This window comes from Agelaius tricolor, unplaced genomic scaffold (genome assembly GCF_023055355.1).
Source record: "Agelaius tricolor isolate 1412-34295 unplaced genomic scaffold, bAgeTri1.0.p SCAF_20, whole genome shotgun sequence".
Lineage (NCBI taxonomy): Eukaryota > Metazoa > Chordata > Aves > Passeriformes > Icteridae > Agelaius > Agelaius tricolor.
The window spans coordinates 2,779,064-2,797,629 of NW_027269280.1; the positions used below are offsets into that span (position 1 = coordinate 2,779,064).

The 18,566-nt window shown below is 41.0% G+C and overlaps 1 protein-coding gene across 1 annotated transcript in view; it reads right to left on the reverse strand.

Annotated features, from left to right (window-relative positions):
* The window catches only part of IFT81 (intraflagellar transport 81), a 37,512-nt gene that overhangs the window by 11,865 nt on the left and 7,081 nt on the right, over positions 1-18,566 (reverse strand). The window contains exons 6-10 of the mRNA XM_071445043.1: positions 18,283-18,393; positions 16,977-17,061; positions 10,782-10,945; positions 8,471-8,566; positions 6,551-6,697 (exon numbers count right to left, since the gene is read on the reverse strand). Coding sequence (XP_071301144.1) covers positions 6,551-6,697; positions 8,471-8,566; positions 10,782-10,945; positions 16,977-17,061; positions 18,283-18,393 — 603 coding nt within the window. The remainder of the gene's footprint in view (positions 1-6,550; positions 6,698-8,470; positions 8,567-10,781; positions 10,946-16,976; positions 17,062-18,282; positions 18,394-18,566) is intronic.

The window sequence follows — 18,566 nt, forward strand, 5'->3', positions numbered from 1 at the left end:
TTTATATTTATATTAAAAATTGAGTAAAATAATAAAAATCCTTACAGTCCAACAGCCTTAGCTAATTCACACCTGGACCTGTGTGTGTTCAATTTGTAACACAAGCACCAGGGGCTGAAACAAGCAGGTAAGATTTTTCTGTACTTTAATGTTTTCCATCTGTTGTGCAGTCTCAGCTCTTATTGTTGGATTTTACATCAGAGCTACAAGGTAAATGCCAGTCACAGCTCAAAAAATGCATTCAGATCCAGAGATGCAAAGCAAATAAAATTTATGAGAGTAAATGATGTAAGAACAGGCTTCAGAATGCTCCTGGATGAGGAGGTGTTCAGTGTGTGCAGGGAGCACAGACCAGGCAGCCCCAGGAGGAAAATTAATCCCACTCCCACTGATACAGGCTTGAAATTCAAACATAAAATAACTTAAATTTCAAAATTTACATTCATTTTTCTTTTTGTGAAATTATCTCTCTCCCTTCTACAGAATAAACCCAAACCCCCAATGTGACCAAAGGCTAAGAACCCCCAGAGTAACTGTGTGTTCTATAAAAAGTGTCCTGGGCAAACTGCCCACAGTGAAATCAACCCTGCTCATCTGCCATCCTGTGCAATATCTAGGCCAAAGCTGCCTCTCTCTTGCTACGCTCCAGAACTATTTTTAAAGCCAAAAGCTATAAACGTTTTTGGTGAAAGAACAAACCCACAAATTACTCAATGTGCTCTATGCAGATTGGCCTCTGTGAGGCTTTGGGATAACATCCTACATCCTGCTACTACCCAGGACAAGGATACACAAGGTCACCTGAGCCCCGGGCACATTTAACACATAGCACCAAATTCATTCCTTTTCATAGCAAATTCAATCACATCCTCTTCATTTATACAAAAGACTTCTTTTTTTTCCTTTAATTGCTTAGACAATACCAAGCTTTCTGTGATTTCCAAGTGATTACAAAAGTATAAATACAATCTCTCCAACCAGCTGAGGAAAGTGTAAGGGAAGCACAGCTATCTGTCTTGATCCTTGGGACATTTCATTTAACCAGTGGAACATAATAAAGAATGAGGTAAAGGATTAAACTTAATATGTGACCACACAGAGCTATCAAATCTGAATGATCTTCTGTCAGTGCATCCCAGGATGAAAAGCAAACTAGAATTCTCTTCACTTTAAAGGTCTTGAAAATAGCTTGAGTGGGAGGTAGGGTATTTGCATATTCAATATTCAAAGCATAATGTATTTTACAATGGAAGTCAAAGGATCTTGTTGATTAACGAACCAATTCCACCACTGTTCTATTATTAGTTGATTAACTTAGGACTATATAATACAAATTTCATCCCAAATGAACTACAAGTTGCTCACAGTGACAACTGAAATCTGTTCCTTTTAGGAGGTTAAAAAACCTCTGGCTTTTTAAAGCAAACTTAACCTTTCACACAGCTTTTATTGCAGCAAACAAGGTAAAACAGATATAAACAACAGTAGCAAAGTGATCATCTGTGTCAAAAATAAATCAATAATTTGGCAAAGGGTTCAAAGGACTTTATTTACTCCAAGAGCAGCACAGATTAGCTCCTCAAAATCTCACTGACTGAAGGCTCCTTTAGATCCAGGGCCAAGTTCTGAGCTGGAGCTCTTCGATTTGACTCTACTTAAATCAGCAGCTTGTAGGGATCTTACAGCAAAATTAGGCTTATTCAGCCTAAAAGCTGAGAGTCATTCCATAGGTTTCCAAAAATTAAAAGAACGTATAAAATACCAATGTTTTCATCTGTGTGAGCATTGCTCCTGAGGCTTTATACACCTCATGTGCACATGAGAAATCAATGCCACAAAACACTGCATTTTCCTGTGGTGAAAGGTCCTTTCAGTAATTGGAATAGTTCACAGAGAAATAACATTGTGTGGCCACATCACTTTCAAGTGAAGTAACCAAAGGAATCCACTCCTGAGCAGCAGCACTTTCCCATAGACTGAGGCAGCTGCTCCCTGTGTCCAACCTCAGCAGGCTCATCCTGGAGTTCCCATGGATCTGCCCATGAGTGATGTTCCAGTCAAGGCCATGGCCACCAGTAGCTTTTCTTTCTCAAGCAATTGAACACCAGCAGTCATTTCAGCTCCTGAGATGAAATGGCTGGATGAGAACCAAGTGCTGGCACTAAGAGAGCAGTGGAAGCAAAGCAGCCTGGAGCCTGTGTCAGCCCAGTCAGAGCCCCTGGAGACACAAAAACCATCCAAGGGAAAGCAAGCAAAGATTCTGCTCTTTCACTGGCTATTTTTATGGGTGACTGTAACATAACAAGCATGGAATGCAGATTATGGAACACAGTGAATGAAAACAGGCCTTGAATTTCTCATATAACACAGGCATGCACCATCCCTGGGCAGATTTCCTGGATTATGCTCCATTTTTATTGGAAGAATCCAGCAATGCACCTACTTGATGCTTCTCCATTTATTAGAATCTGGAAGAGGTTGGCATCACCAGATTCAGTCTCTCCACACTTAGTGAAGGAATTACTCTAACACTTCTAAATCAAAATCCAGTCAGGGATGTAGAAATGGCTTCTCCAGGGGCATGCAGAGCCTGGCAGGTCGTCCCCTGCAGGAGAGGACACCAGCCTGGTGCCCTCTGAGGTCAGGACCAGAGCCCAGCTCCCCTTTGCAGCCTTGGCTTTTCATCACAAGCTCCTCCCCTCATTTCCTTTAACCTCACATTTGCCCCAGGAGAAGTTTTTTCACAAGGTTCTTATTCCAAGATTATCATTAAAGGAGAAAATGGATAAGGCTTGTTTTCTCCAAAGAACAAATCCCAGATAAATCACTCACTTTGGAGTCAAGTCTTTTAAAATAGTATTTTCTGCATTCATGCAGCAGAAAATCTTAGCTGACTATATCTATTTTCATTAAGAACTGAGGAACAGATGTTTTAATTTCTAACTAGACTAATTAATGGGATACAGACTGTCCAAAGTATTAAAATTCAGTTAGGAAAAGTTCCTGAACATGACAGGTTTTCCATGTTTTTTTCCTGAGAGGCTCTAAATTCAAGCTACTACAGCCAGTGTGGGACAGAGTTAATAACTCAGACATAGAAGGATGAGCTTCTAAAAGATAAGAGCAGTAGAAGCTCAGTCTAATAAAATGAAAGTATCCTACAGGCTGCTCATGGCACAGCTCAGCCAGGAAAACTCTTCCATTGCATTTTCCAGGAGTGCTTGCTTCTGGTCAGGCAAGCTATATTAAAGCAGCCATTGCTAATACTTTGAATCAATCCAAATATTTATCATGAAAACCCCTTTTCAGTGCTCAGGGAAGATTCACAGGTCAGTGGGATCCAGGATTTCTCCATGGCAGGGGGTGCTGAGGGAGTGCTCAGCTCTGGGAGATTTCCTGAATCTCTGCATGTGTTTGGTTCTGGTCACAGGGAGTTTCTGGCAGATTCAGGTGGATCAACAGCTCTTGAGGAAAAGTGGCAAGATCTTTGGTCTGAGGCTGCTTTCTCTATTTGCAAATGGAAATATTTGTCTTGTTTTCCCAGGGGCAGGTAGGCATGGATGAGCATTTGTATGGAAAAAAGATCAAACTCCTTTAGTAAATGCATGTGCCAACCTCACACAGCTGAGAACAAAGTGAGGAGAGCTCCCATGCCCTGTTCTCAAAACCAGATTAATTCCCACTCCTGCAGCTCAGCACAGCTCTGAGACAACTCTGAATCCTTGGGAAATTCAGCATCCTTGGGGCCCTGTGCTCAACTCTGCAAAGTACAATGGGTTGTGTAAAGAGCTAAAAATACCCCAGCTTTACCTAAGATCACTTGTAATTGAACCATTCAGCATTCCAAGTGTCAACATGTGATTCCCTAATTTTCAGGATCTGACAGCTGCAGTGAGGAGCTGCCAACTGTGCCCCCTGCTCACTGCACTTTGATTGAAGTACTTAAAAAGATTTCATAATCCACAAAGACAATTTATTCCTACTTTTTTGTGTTTGATGTAAGTGAATTGGTTACTCCCTGCTGTTTCTGCCGAGTTCTATCCAGGTGTAAAACCTCTCACAGCCAGTGCAATGCTTTTCATGACTGTGGAAGAAAGCAAAACACCAGCACCTAAAAACCTAAGCCAGGCCTGGCCTTTTGGTGAAGGAAAGGCTAAAACCACCTCAGCTGGAGATCCAAATGCTGCTTTGGGAGCACGAGTTTGGAAGGTGCTGATTGTTCCATTGCCAAGTCTTGAGAGTGCCATGGAATGTAACAGGACAGAGCAAAGTGAGACAAAGCAAAGATCAGAAATGCTGGGTCTATGAGATGCTTTAACTGTAGCACTTCAACAGGATTAAAAAATCTATTTAAACTTAAGACAGCAAAGCTAATTGTTAAAACTGCCTCTTTCTGCCTTTTTAAAAATGGAGGAACTAAATGTCAAACGTGTCACTGGAAGAGGAAAGTGCAAGGAAGCTCTTGGCTGTGAGAGTGTGAAGTGAAGGCTGAATGGACAAACTCCTCCTGTCCCCATGAACTGCAGCACTGACTCACCACCACATTAATCAACATTTCCTCTGCTATTGCCTCAAAGCTGGAGCACTGAACCAGAAAATACAAATTCTGAAGCAGAACATACCAGAAACAAACCTGCAGCAGGAGGTTGGCTGGGAGTGAGGAGCCCAGACCTTCCCTGGGGAGGGAGAACCTGCTCATGGCACTTTTGCTTCATCACCTCTTCCTTGCCAGCCCTGTCTCATCTCAGCCCTGGCTCCTCTCACCCCCTGTGAGGCAGGACTGGCTCTGTGCATTTGCCATGGACTTGGAGGAGAGGCAGAATCCACAGCACCAGGGCCCTCTGCAGCAATTCTGGCCGCAGGCATTTACAAAGAATTAAACATCGCAGTCTCCACCTTCCCAATGAGGAAACCACGACCTTTGAAACAGAAGTGACCAAAAACCATCAAGAATTCAATTCTTTTCCTAGTCTTTAGGCACAGGAAACACCCTTTTTACTGCTTTGCACTGGTGCCTGTGAGTAACACTGCACTTCACCTAAGGAAGTAATAAACATGAACAGGACATGGATTTATATATTGACTTCCTTGCCAGTACACATTTCCTTGCAGAAAATATTTTACAACCAGGAAATGCTTTTTATGAAAAGACAAACACTTCTGATTTTAAGCCAGTGTTTTTTTCCAAATTGCTCATTTATCCTTCTCTCTGCAAAATGAAAACTTGAAAATATTTTTAAAATCAAAAGCAAAACATATTTGAACAAAAGGAATGCAGGCCATGTCCAAAACAGATCTTGTCCTTTTTCTGTCTTGAGCCACTTCCTTGTATCTGACAGTTAACTTGAGTTTTTCATTACTAAGCCTTTCACAATGTTGTGAGGTTTCCTTCCTACCCAGCTCTCCTCAAATTTCTATGGATCAGTTTCTTGTCTCCTGAAGAATAGGCACAATTATTTCTTACCTTACAGTGCCTGTGCAGATAATGTAAAACATATGCTGCTGTCTTGGTAATACATTCTTGTTGATTAATTAAACACTTCTTTCCATCACATGTCACAAAACACAAATTGTCAGCTTTCTGCTTTAATTTTTGCTTAAAAACTTGTCAAAGACTCCAGCAATGTGCCCACTGGAGCTGAAAACCTTGGAGTGGAGAGAAATCTAATGCAGTGGGTTCCTTATTATTGCTACCCAGGGAAAGGGAACAGTGTGTGATGGGGAGAGAAACCAACATCTTCATTTTCCACATCTCTGGGCCATTCCTCCCACCTGGACTCTTCATCCACACTTTCAGACTCCTTTAAAAGTAACTGATTTTGTGGAGCAGCCACATCCTATGGGATTAGGAAGGGAGTTCCTTCTGAAAAGGGCGTGCCCTGTACTGAGTAGTATGGAAAAAAAGCACAAAAACAAAGAACAGGCAAGCAAAGAGTGTGTGCTTCTGGCTAAATGATGGCAGTGCAAAGAACACATGGCAGAATGATATTAACTCAGAGAATGATGCAGATAAAATTCTCTTTAGTTTAGTGACTCTGCCTCTAAGTTCCCTTAGCAGGATTCCTCCCAACTGGGAAAAAATTACTGGCTGAAGAAAAGTCAATTGATTTTGCTGGCAAACCAGTACCAAACTGCAGCTCATTATTCTTTGCAAACTTCTGAAGCAGAAAAAGCTGCTTTGAGCAGTACAGCTGCCAATCTCACTGTGCCTGGGCCACACTGTGCCAGCAAAGTGGTGTCACAGCTGAACCTCAGCAGGGTCTGGAAATTTGGGTTTTAAGTAAAAACTTCTGTGGGTAATAAATACCACAGGACTAATTGCATCTCTGATAGTCACTGGTATTATACTTTATAATCACACAGATTTTTTACATTATTTATAATCATATTGACCTTTCTGGTTAGTTATTCACCATCACACCACTGGGATGATATTCCATTGTTTGGAATATTAACCAGCCCAACACTGAGTCCTTGTACACCTTGCAATGGATTAGGCACAGTGGGAGTAAGAGAAATGAATCAGTTGAAAACAGCTGCAAATCCCTACCTCATCCTCAGTCAGGACTTCAGAGCCTCCCAGCCCATGGGCCTGAGTGTTCCTCTGCTCCACCTGCTTCTCCAGGCTGGACATCTCCTCCTTGGCAGCCTGAAGCTCTTCTGCCTTGGCTTCTTTCTTCCGGGAAATGATAGAAGCCTGCAAGATCATTAACGTAAAAATTGCCTTCTTTAATCAGGAGAAAAATGATTTTTAGCTAAAATGTAAAAATTATATATACAGCAGGTTAAACCACAACCTCATTGAAGTTGGCTGCAGCATCTCAACTTTCTCCAGAATGGATGAGGTTTCCAGCACAGCCTTTTTGCCCAGACTCAAACTGATGTATTTTACATTTTAGATTTACATTTCTTCACCTCATTTTTTCGTTTTCATTGAGGAAAAAGGCAGGCATTTTACCTGCTTCATTTCTTCTGCTTAGTCCCTCTTGGTGCATATGTAAGATACACCAACATGGCTTAACTGGAGAGTTATCCAAGATTTCACAAATGTCATAATACAGATTTTTATAACTCCAACCTACTCCAACCTACAGAAATATGTTACACTAAAGCAGAACTGAGCCACTAAAACTTGGCAAATAGCTAAAAGATGATGAATAAAGCAATAAAGTACAGAAATAGTGTAGATTACAGATTATTTTTTTTCTTAGTCTAGAAGATAAAACACTTAAAAATAATATTTTATACAAGACTGAATATTTAATAGTACCTGAGTTTTGACCAGAACAGATTTGGTAGCATAAGTATACATTAGTTCAAGGATTTAAAAAAAAAAGGCATTTTTCTCTTGCCAAAGTATCCTGTTGAAAAATATTCTAAAATAACACAACAACTTCATTTAGATGCAGGTACAGGAATTTGAAGCACGGCTCATTTCTTCATGTGAAAGGGAAAACTTACAAAAAATGAAGCCAAAACACAGCAGCTTTCTCACACTCAGCTGAGAGGACCAGCTTTCTCCCTAAATAAATCTCCAACAGAATTGTGCTGGGGTGGGAGCTCAGCTCTGCTGCACGAGGTGTCTGTGACAAAGCAGGGGACAACAGAGCTGATTATTTTGTGAAGCAGAAGCCAGGCCCTGGCAGAAGAAAGCAAAGAGCTCCCAGGCTCTGAGCTCCCAGCAGCAGCCTCAGCTCCTGAGGTGGACCCTCCTTGGTCCAGCACATTCCAGAGCAGGATTCCCTCTCAGGAAGAGCATCTCATCCAAAATAAATCAGAGTTTCACTTTGCATTTGTGACTGAACTGCAGTACATTTCTTATCCATATTTTTTCCCTCCCACTGGTACGTTTTACTTAAGCCTTTTGGTTTTTCAAGCCATCACCATAAGCATCACACTGAAGATCTTCCAGAAAATTGGTGCAGGTAGCCTGGAAAAGGAATCACTCAGGTTCCTGGGTAAGCTCTGAAAACCTCTGAGTTCATCAATCCTTTTTATAACTTGGGAATTTACTAAGACTGGACCAGACAGCCTATTTTACAGCAAGATTATTTTACAGCCTCAGGATGAGAAATCAAAGAATTCCTTCTTAAGAGATGCAAAGGAGAAAAATGGCATTAGATCATACCTAAGGGAGGGACAGAGCTGCAGCAGGCAGCCCCATGCTGCCTCCTAAGAATCCATCCACAGCTGGAACTTCACCAAAATAGCTCCTCCAAAATGCCCCTTCCAGAACTGCTGTGCTGCAAGGACAGCAGTCAGAACCTGCACTGGCACGACTGAAAGCAACCTTTGACTCAGCCCTAAACATACAAATGTTCAACACTCGTTATTTGCCTTCTGACCTCCATTATAATGTAATTCTACTGGTGATGCCAGATAAACCAAAGGAAAAAATCAGCATGGAAACCAATCAGAGACTGATTTTTTCCTCCTGCTTCTGCTTGAAACACATTTTGTTCCTCCTTACCTGCTGGCGATACATGGAGAATTTACTATCAGTTGGCTCATAGGTGATGATCCTCTTCTCAATCAGCTGATTCATTTGTGCAGTGACTTCCTCTATCTGCAAGACAGAGTGGAAAATTAAGGAAACAGAGCTTGGTGTCTTTGTCTTCTCCAAGAATTAAATGCTTTGCAACACAGACTTACAATCCAGCCAGTTCCTTTTTTTAAAACAGAGAAACAGACCCAAAAAGCTCTGTGAGTCATTGAGTATTGGCCAGGAAGAGGCTGTTTTTGCATTTCCAGTTCTGTGCCTTTATGATAAGGCAGAACCATGATGTTGGCCCTGAAAATGAAGTAAACTGGTGCATGTGGAGAGAAAATGCAGTGAGTTGGTACAGAAAAAAGAAATTGCCACATACTGAGTGAAAAATGTAATTTTATTGACATGAACTAAAATTCCCTTTCATTCAACCATTTAACAGAAGTTCAAAGGGAAGCAAATAAGGTTAAATGATAAAGATTTCATCAACATTTGTAGAGTCACAGACCATCATATTCCAGTCTGTGGTGCCTTCTCCTCCTGCCTCAAGATGCACTTGGCTGTCCTTAGCCCCAAACTGCTGAGCTTCACTCCAGCCAAAGTTTCTGGAGCTCCCAGCCACACCAGAGTGCAGATTCCAGCTTTCCCAGTGCTCTGGGACTCCCACCAGCCATGGAATAAACAGCCACAGCAACTTTCCTTTAATTCCCTGCTGGTGCCAAGGGAGCAGGGTGAGCATTGCTGCCATCCCAGGGACAGTGCTGGGCATCACCTGCAGGTTCTGGGAGCAACATCCGTGTGCTTGGAAAACTGAGAATCTCAAATAAATTGCTCAATAGGACTAAAAATACTCCAACACCTGGGAAAAAAAACCCAACTGTTCTGTGAATTCTATTCTATTAGTGGTAGAACGGGCTTGAATTTGAAAATGGCATAAGAATTCCCTTCTGTGAATAAATTCCTGGGTTTTATATTATAAAATATTATAGAATGCATGGTGGAAACATGCTTGGTGCACTTCAGCTCCTTTTTAAGGCACTGAGATAATAAAAAGCCTACTTAGGGAAAAAAAAAAAAAAAGGCTGCCTAAGGCCATGCTGTGACTACAGCCAAGTGTATGACATGTTTTTATTATCTTTCAAGAAGAAGATACTTCCAAAATATAACAAATCAAAGGTTACATCATGGAGAAAGAGAGAAAAACTTGAAGCTTTTTAAAGTATTATGATAAACCAAACAACACTGTTGGAAAAGAAATGTGCAAAAAACCAGGGTTTCAAGCATGCCTGAAAGACATAACTGCAGCCACAAATATTGTTTTGATTAGAGGAACTAATCTAGGAAAGCAGAGGCTGAATCACAGAGCTGGTTTATTATTTCAGCCCTAATCTGCCATTTATTAATGCTGTCATCCCTTAAGATGGATACTCTGTTTCCTCATTATCTCCATTTCATGGCAAAGCCTGAGTTGGAGATCCCAGGGGTATTGAACACCAGCTGGTAAGAAACTGCTCTTCTTCCCTCTAACATTGGTGGAAATCTTCATCATTATCATCAACAGAAATACTAATAAGTAGCATTCCTCTAAATTCTTCTAGGACATTATATTTTGTATTTAATCTTTTATTTAGGATTATGCAAATAGGAAAACTTCACTGAGTTAATATATAAATGTACTTGTGTGGCAACAAACCCCTCTGCATGTTCTGGAGATATCTGACAAATAAGAGTTTTTCTGAGACTATTTGCTTTTAACTTATGAAAAAGCCTGGAAAGGTAAATCAAGTATTTGATGCCTAAATTTTCTTTGTTCTTAAAAACGAAACCAAACAATGCAGGGCTCTTCCAAACACTGAGGAGTTCTGAGCCATTGCACAGGGACTGAGGCATCATCTTGTGAGGAGGATGAGGAGGCCACATCCCTCAGGGAATTTGGGATAAACCCCCTCGATGGAGGGGAGAGTTTCAAACAAGTGAAATCTGGAGAAGAAAAATCAGCCCTTTAGTGCTGAATGAACACAATTTCCTCAACAGCACCTGAGGATATGTCTGGGTTTGGGGTTTGGTTTGGGGTTGGTTTATTCCTGTCTGTCTCTTTTGTGGGTATTTAAAAACACCTTATCAGAGAGTTTGCAATTAGAGATGGAGACACCTTTGGTTTTACAGCTGCGGGGAGGCTGCTTTGGGAAGGAAACATTTTCTCTGGGATATGAACAGGGATAAGAACATTGCAGAGCCCAGGCAGCTCAGAGCACGCTACAGAACACAAATCAGGGTCACCTTGGTCCCTCACCTCACTTTCCAGGGCAGTGAGATCAGCTTGAGTCATGGCTGGCTCTGCAACCAACTTTTGTAAGAAATACACTGAAGTCTTTTTACTTTCCATCTCTCTGGGTATTTTTTCATTTACCAGGTAGGAATTGAAATTTATCTCCTCTTCTAGTTTCTTCATTAAACCTTAAAAACAAATTAAATCAGTGAGTGTCTATAAAAGCAATGTAGCAGATAATTAAGTTTGATTTCCCCAACACAATAAAGTATTTAGCAGCTGATTACAATAACAGCATAACATTTGAGTCTTCAGTGCTCAGAGAAAGGGGGAGTTACTTGATTTAAATTTTTAATCTGGATCTTAAACAATATAAGAGGATTTATTATGCACTTCTATCTTGAACATGTAACTATCAGCTCCTTGAGAGATTCTTCTCATTAATAACAAGAAAACTCCATCTCACAGGAAACTCCAGCTGAGTCAGATACAGAATTCAACACACACTGCTGGAATAAACAGCCATTGAACCTTTATCTGTAGAAAAATCTTCATTTGGCCTAGCTCGTTGATAGATTTATTATATCCTTGGAGATTCATGCTTAAAATAAAACTTTTTTTCTCTCTGGCATTTAAAAAGGCCTTAAAATGAGCAAAGTTTAATGTATGCCTACTTTAAGGGTCCTTTCCACTGCTGGAACACAGATTGCCTTCCTGTAAAGATTTCTTCTTGAAAGAACAAACATTTAATCTCAGGACAGTTTATAGGCTGAGAATGCAGAAAATAACAATCCAATAAAACAAAGCAACCCCATTTATAAGCTTTGCTGGACCAGCCTGATGCACCCACACCTTACCAGGCTCAGGAGGACTTGGCTCTTTCTAGGCAGAGTAATTCAGGCTCCTTAACAGATCATTTCTAAATAAACTCAAGATAAGAACAATTCACAGATAGAAAAATGCAACAGAATAAAAGGAAACATCGATTTAAATGACACTGCACAGTCTCCACTGACAACAGGCAGTTCAGTGAATAATTCCTCAGAGACAAGGACTACAAGAACTACAATTCCTGTGCCAAGGACGACAAGATTCAGAAGCTGCATGGCAGATGAGAGTGGGAATGGGTATTTCAGAGTATTTTTCATGATCCAGGTGATCCAGGGTACTTTTTGGTTTTCAAACAACTTGTTATGGTTCGGATTTTAGTTCTCTCCTTATTAGGGAGAAGATGGAATTGTGATGAAATGCCAAGGAAAACAAGAAGTTCACAATCTCCATCTCTTTCATTTACTGCACAAGCAGAGAGAAGTTGAGCACAGAGATACAAAAGTGCAGCTGATGCTGCTGAAGCAGAGATGGGAAAGGATGCAGATGAAAACAGCTTTTGGTTCTCAGGCTAAGAAGCCTGACTGCCAAAGGGAAAGGTCAGAACACAGTGAAAGAGCCCAGGAAAAGGGGCCCCCGTTTTTCTGCTGCTATTTACCTCTAAATCAGTGTCCTGAGAGATCCTCCTGAGCCCTGCTCCCAGCCCACTCTGCCAGGAGAGCTGCCAGAAGGGAAATAAGCCATCAGCTCTTGAGAAAAACTCAAGAACTGGGAGAAAAACCAGGCCTGGGGAAAGCGGCGCTGCCAACGAAACTAAAACCGAGTGGGAGTTCCTCTTTCCCAGTTTGTTGATTTCTGTGTTTATGGAAAGCAACACATCCACAGGAGCTTTTCCCCTTGGTGGAGGGGCCATGTATGAAAACAAAGAGCCCCCAGACTGGTTCTGGAGTGGGAGAGTGGAGCTCCTCTGCCATCGTGCACTTGGCACTGCAGCTGCACCCTGGGAACACACTGGGACTTCCTGGGAGAGATTTCCCATCCCTTTCCTCCAGGAGACCTCAATTCCAGCCTTTCTCAGCCCATGGCAGAGCTGGGCAGGAGGGACCCATCTTAATGTCTCACTAGAAATCTCCCACCTGTGCAAATGCAGCAAAGCTGCTTCCCACACACCCTGAGAGCTGAATTATCACCTCACAAGTGACTGGAGCACCACTCCCAGTCTGATATTTATCACCAAGACCTGTGCTGTGGAAATCAATGTGATATCAATTACATCATTCTGATATGAAATATTAATATTTTAATTAAATCAATTTCTTGAGGTTTTTAGCAGCAAAGAAATCTGCATATATAACCTACACTTCATTTCTTGTGCTACTTCAGTTTTCTGATAAAAATGTACATTCTTAAATGATTTGTTGTAGATATGACAAGAAACTTAGCAAAGAACCACAAGAGCTTTGATAAGAGCAGAGACTTTTTGAGTTCATGGGGTATAACCTTGATCGCAATCTGATTTATCTCTCAAACAACCTCGGAGCTGCTACCAAGTCCTGTTACCCCCTGAGTGTTCTGGGTTGTGCTGAGTCCTCATGGAGCAACACAACCAGTTAAAACTTGATTTCTTGATGGGGAAAGACATGATGTCAACATCCCTCATGAGTAATATCATTTCTTTCCTGAATACATTGGATATATTTTTCCTCCTGTACAACTCAACACATGGAGAAGGAGCTACCTAAGAGCTACTTCTGCTGCCTAACAGAACCTTAAAAACCAAAACACAGGACAGCTCCTGCTTTGGGCTTTTTTTCAGTGAAAAGCATTCTTTTGAAATTCCCAGGCTAGAGAGGAAAAAAGGCCAGCATACTTCAGATCTTTCCATTACACATATAAATTCTGTTTTTAATGTTTCAACATTGACTTATGGTTACAAAATCTACACACGTAAGCAGCACAGAAATCTGGCTCTGTGCCCTCAGGTTATTTTAGCAAGCTCCTGCCAACCACATATTTACATGTGGAGAGCTATTCAGAGCACTCCTCATGTTTTCCATTCAAATTTTTTTATTATTATTATTATTATAAAGAGAGGGATGGGAGAAAGAGTTTATTCGTGCTTGCTCAGTCATGTAGAAGAGCAGCAATTTTCTCTGCACAATTCTGTTAATGGAGCTAAATCTTGATTAACTTTGTGCTCAGAATCCCACTACAGAATGCCAGCTGGGCATCCTGGACCAGAACCATTTGCAGCAGGAATTCAGTTTTTAAAAGGGAGGAGAAAGAGAGGGGGACATTTATTTCATGACTCTCTGCCCATAATTGGTTTATTATCACATGGGAAGGCCATGACCAAGTGTAGAACAAACTTCCAGCAGCAAATCCTTCCCTTCCCTCTCCCAGCCACAAAGACAGGGCTGAAATGATTTCCTCCACAGGAACACCCCTTGCACTTTCCCTCTCTTCAACAGGGGCCTGGGACATGCAAACACTGGCAGATCAATCATGCCTTCCATATATCCTTGAAAAACCAAAAGTTTCCTGAATTTGGGATCCTAAGTTCTGCTTTTCATGTTTATAATTATTATTAGAGCTCTTTGAAACCTCTCTGACCCTTCAGTGCTCTTCTTGAATGTTGAATTAACGAGCAGGGGCTGCAGGGCTGGGTGTGCCAGAGCCAAACCCAGAGGCAAAGAAAGTCCCAGCGATGAAGCAGGGAAGGCACCTCATCCATGGCAGTGGGAGCTCCAGCTCTGCCCTTCCTGACCCACAAATTCTTCTCAGGCACTTCCTAGCAAAGAGCCCCACGTGCCAGAAATACATTGCATGTACATTATTCCTGGGGGAATAGCCTGGAATCTGGCTAGACCCTAAAATAAATACTGTTGGCATCAGCTTGGCTTCCCAAGCCACTGTGGTCCCTTGGAATCAAGGGTCTCCTCATTATTCAGCCACTTCCTTATTTTTATTTCTCACCAGTGATCATTTGCTATTTTCTTTCAGCAATCTGGTGTAAATACCAAACAAAAAAAAAAGCCAAGCATCCATTCTATTTCTCCAAACCTTCCACTAAACTCCTTTTAATCCTTTTAACAGAGACCACATTGAATTTTTGCTGCCTTGTTTGTTCAAAATGGGGTAGAAGAGTTAATGACCTTAAAAAAATCAACTACAGCAAACCCATCAATCTCAGCAACCAGACTTGTATTCTCATCACAGATACCAAATTATCTCAAAAGTGCTTTACCATGACCTTGCATCAATTGCATCAAATAAAATCATTTGAAGATGAAATAAAGTTCCACCTAAGCCAGTCTCCCTTACCAAATACTTCTATAACTTTTAATTGTAATGTGGTCTGCAGGGTTGGAGGAGATCATTTAAACTTGGAATTTTAGGAAAAGATAATTGTGTGGAAGAGAAAAATATTAATTTTTTATACCAAATGGAATATTTAAGTAATAGGTTCCTAAATTTCTGGTTTTCATCAAGAATGAAATAAAATAGGCATCTGCACAAAGCAATTCCTCTTTGACAAGAATCTTTGAAGTTCTCAGTGTTCTAAATCTATTTCTACATATTAACTTGATGAAGTTTATAAATTACACATTTTACTGCTCATCAACAGATCATTTTAACACATTCTTTTAATCAATATTTTCAAGCTACTCATTCACTTCTTCCTATATCTGCCAATAAAGTAACCAGGAATGTCCTGTAAAATGGACAGGGACCAAGAATTCAGTGATTTGCTTTGTTTCTTTATGTGATCAATTGCTGTTTGTGCAGCAGAGCAGAATTATGTCAGTCTTGCAGGGTAAGTGTGAGCTGGGTTGTGGTTATTCAGAGCAGAGCCCAGTGACAATAAAAATACTGTTCATATTCAACACAACAAACACCACAAAAAAACCCCTCCAGAATAGGAACATTCATGTTACTTAGTGCTACCAGCAGCAAATCCTTCTCTAGTTAAACAATATCCTGTTCAGAAGTTATTAAACAGGGAAAGACTGAAGTTAATGAACAGGGAAGGGCTGAAATGAATGAGCAGGGCAGGAGTGTTCTGTGAAGCAGCAGAATCACTTCCAGCTGTTTTGTAGCATCATAACAATTAATGAAACAATACAAAGCCTTCTAAATATGATGTTTCTAAGAGTTCAAATCCCATCAACCACAAGGCATATTCTCCTGGCACAGCTGAAGCAGGCTGATGCTAATTGCATGCTAATAACACTCATGAATATGTGCTAGTTGCATTTCCTTACAGAGTTCCTTTACATTTCTTTAAATATAAAATTAATTATAAAGTGAAGTAATCAAATCCATAAGACAAACAACAAAGCTTCTGCTTGTTAGCAACAACTCTGAACATTTTATCTTGTTTAGGAAGTAAAAACACCTGAAGCATTAAAAATGCAGGAAGTTTCCTTTAAAGGGAAGGATCTGACTTGCAGTGAAAATCCAGCTGCTGCACTGTCAGCAGACAGGGCTGGTACCAGGAGGCAGCTGAGGTACCAAACTGCAGCCAAAGGGAATCTTCACAATGAAATAAATGGTGCTACCTTGTAGACCAACAAAGCTTTTAAAATAAATGGAACCTATTCAGTGCACTGTGGTCACCTAATTTCAATTATTTAAAAAACCCCACAGTTGGCATTCTGTAATTGCTGCTACAGGCAGTGCCTTTGTAACTGGGGAAAGCAATTACAAAGCTGAGTCCTGAGGTCTCTGTTTGGGCAAAATTTCAACAGAAGTTTTCTTAAGTAATGACTCCAAGCTTTGATTGGGAACATCTAAATACTTTTTGTTTTTTTCCCCTGCAAGCAGGACTCGAGATAAGGAAATTAAATATGTTAACTTTATTTTCATCTCAATGATTAAATGACATATTTACTGGCTTTTTATTATGTTACCTTTGCTTCTGTGAAATGAACCCATCGAGTTTCCATTGGCCTTAAAAAAGCCCAGGAACTGAAATAGAATTGTTGACACAGCTTTGCTGTATAAACTCTCTGATAGCTACTGCAAAAAAGGAACAGTTATAAAATCCACTGCAAGTCCCTGTGAGATGGTTCAGATACTCCTTTAGTTCCACTTGTGGTTCAGTGGCAGATGAGAATCATTAAAAAATCAAAGTAAAATTATAAAGTAATAACAATTCTATGAGGTGGTGACTGAGAAAAATCCTTTAACTCAGAAGAGCTGCCAAAGCAGTTGTGTGATGCAACTGAAACAGTAAATGTTCTTGAAAGAGCAGGACAATAACTTGGTTTCCTAAATTTAAATTGAGAAGAAGTCAGATTCTATAATTTTGGAAGTAATTTATACACCACTCTATGGCATGTTTTGCACCACACCAACCCAGGATGCAAGAGGAAAAGCCCTACTCACTTTCTGGTTTGGAATCTGCCACCATGTGCTGCATCTCCTTCAGCTGCACCTGGGCTCTCTGCAGCCTCTGCTCCGTGTGGAACAACTGTGGAGAGACAATTGGACACACACAGAGTCATTCCTTGGAAATCCATGTGCAAAGCACTCAACCCACAGCGCCCCAAAAGAGCCCCAAACACAAACCATGGCAGCTTTAATGCCTGGAGATTTTCTGTTTCACAAGGGAAATGTGCCAGACCAAATTTTCAACACTTGGCCTGGGTTTACTTGATATTCCTTCCTGTTAATTGAGAAGAGTGTTCTTGTTCTCCCAAGTGATATTTTCTCTGATGGCAGAAATTCATCCAACAATTTTCAACCAAAAATATGAGTGGCTTGAGCATTACAACAACAACAACAAAAGGCAGCAGGAATCAGGATTGCAGCAGGTAACTCTGCTTATCCTGCAATGCAGCTGAGGTGTCACAGCAATCCACTGTCCATCCCAGGAGGAGTCTGGAAAGCTTCCTGCCAAACAAGCCCCAGCTGATTTGCATTTTTGTGACTTAGGGAGATGTGTAGTAAGAACTGGAATTAACTGGACATCACTCAGTCGTGATCTTACTCAGGCTGCAGCAAAGACCCAACAGCTCGAGAGGCCACTGATTCCCACTGATCCCACATCCAGACAAAGGCTGCAATATCAGAAATCTGAAAGCTTTCCTCATTCTAATAGTGTTGAAATTCAGGCTACAGACCTTGGTGAGACAGTGTAACCAAATGGCACCGGGCTCTATTGAATGTCTTGTTTTGACAACACAGGACAGAATAAAACCCACCCTTACACTTGGATGTCAACTGCTCCCAGGGCTTCTCAGGACTTCATTTTTCCCAAATGCAGATGTCTAAATCCCAAGGTTGCTCCTGAATACATATTACCCCCACCCAGGAAAAATACAAGGTACTTGATGTGCTGCTCAGCCCCTGCAACCTTCGTGCAGATCACAGAGATAGAAATCAAACCAAGGAAACATTTGCTCACTACCATAAATGTGAAGAGTTCCCTTTGGGTGCCCCAGCAATAAGTCAATGAACATTTCCTGGGAATGCTAAAGGATGATGTCAGTGGGAGCTGAGGCAGCCAAGTACCTTCAGTGTGGTGTTCAAAACTTGCAGGGTCAAGCCTCTTCCCTTAAAATGTACATAGATCTTGTAAATGGAATTTAATTTTCTGGGGTTGGGAGAAACTCTCCCATCTACTGCTGTTCCTGATGTATTTTTAAAATGCTCAATTCTCAAACAACATCAACAACTCTTTTGCCAGTACCTGACTTTTCTGTTCTTGTTTCTGTTGAGCCAGAGATTCTTCTCTCTCTTTCTCTAAGCGAAGCTGTCTTGCTATTTCAAGCATCCGTTGATGATTTTGTACTGTCTCCACCTACAGCAAGTGGATAAATAGTGCATGTTGCTGTCAGATAGCTGAGAAATACATTAAAGAGATCAGATGTCTCACAAGCCCACTTAGCACTTCCCTTCCATACACGTAACTACTCAGAAATGACAGCAAAGTACTGGACTCGAGATTCTTAAAAGCTCTGGATCAACGCCTGG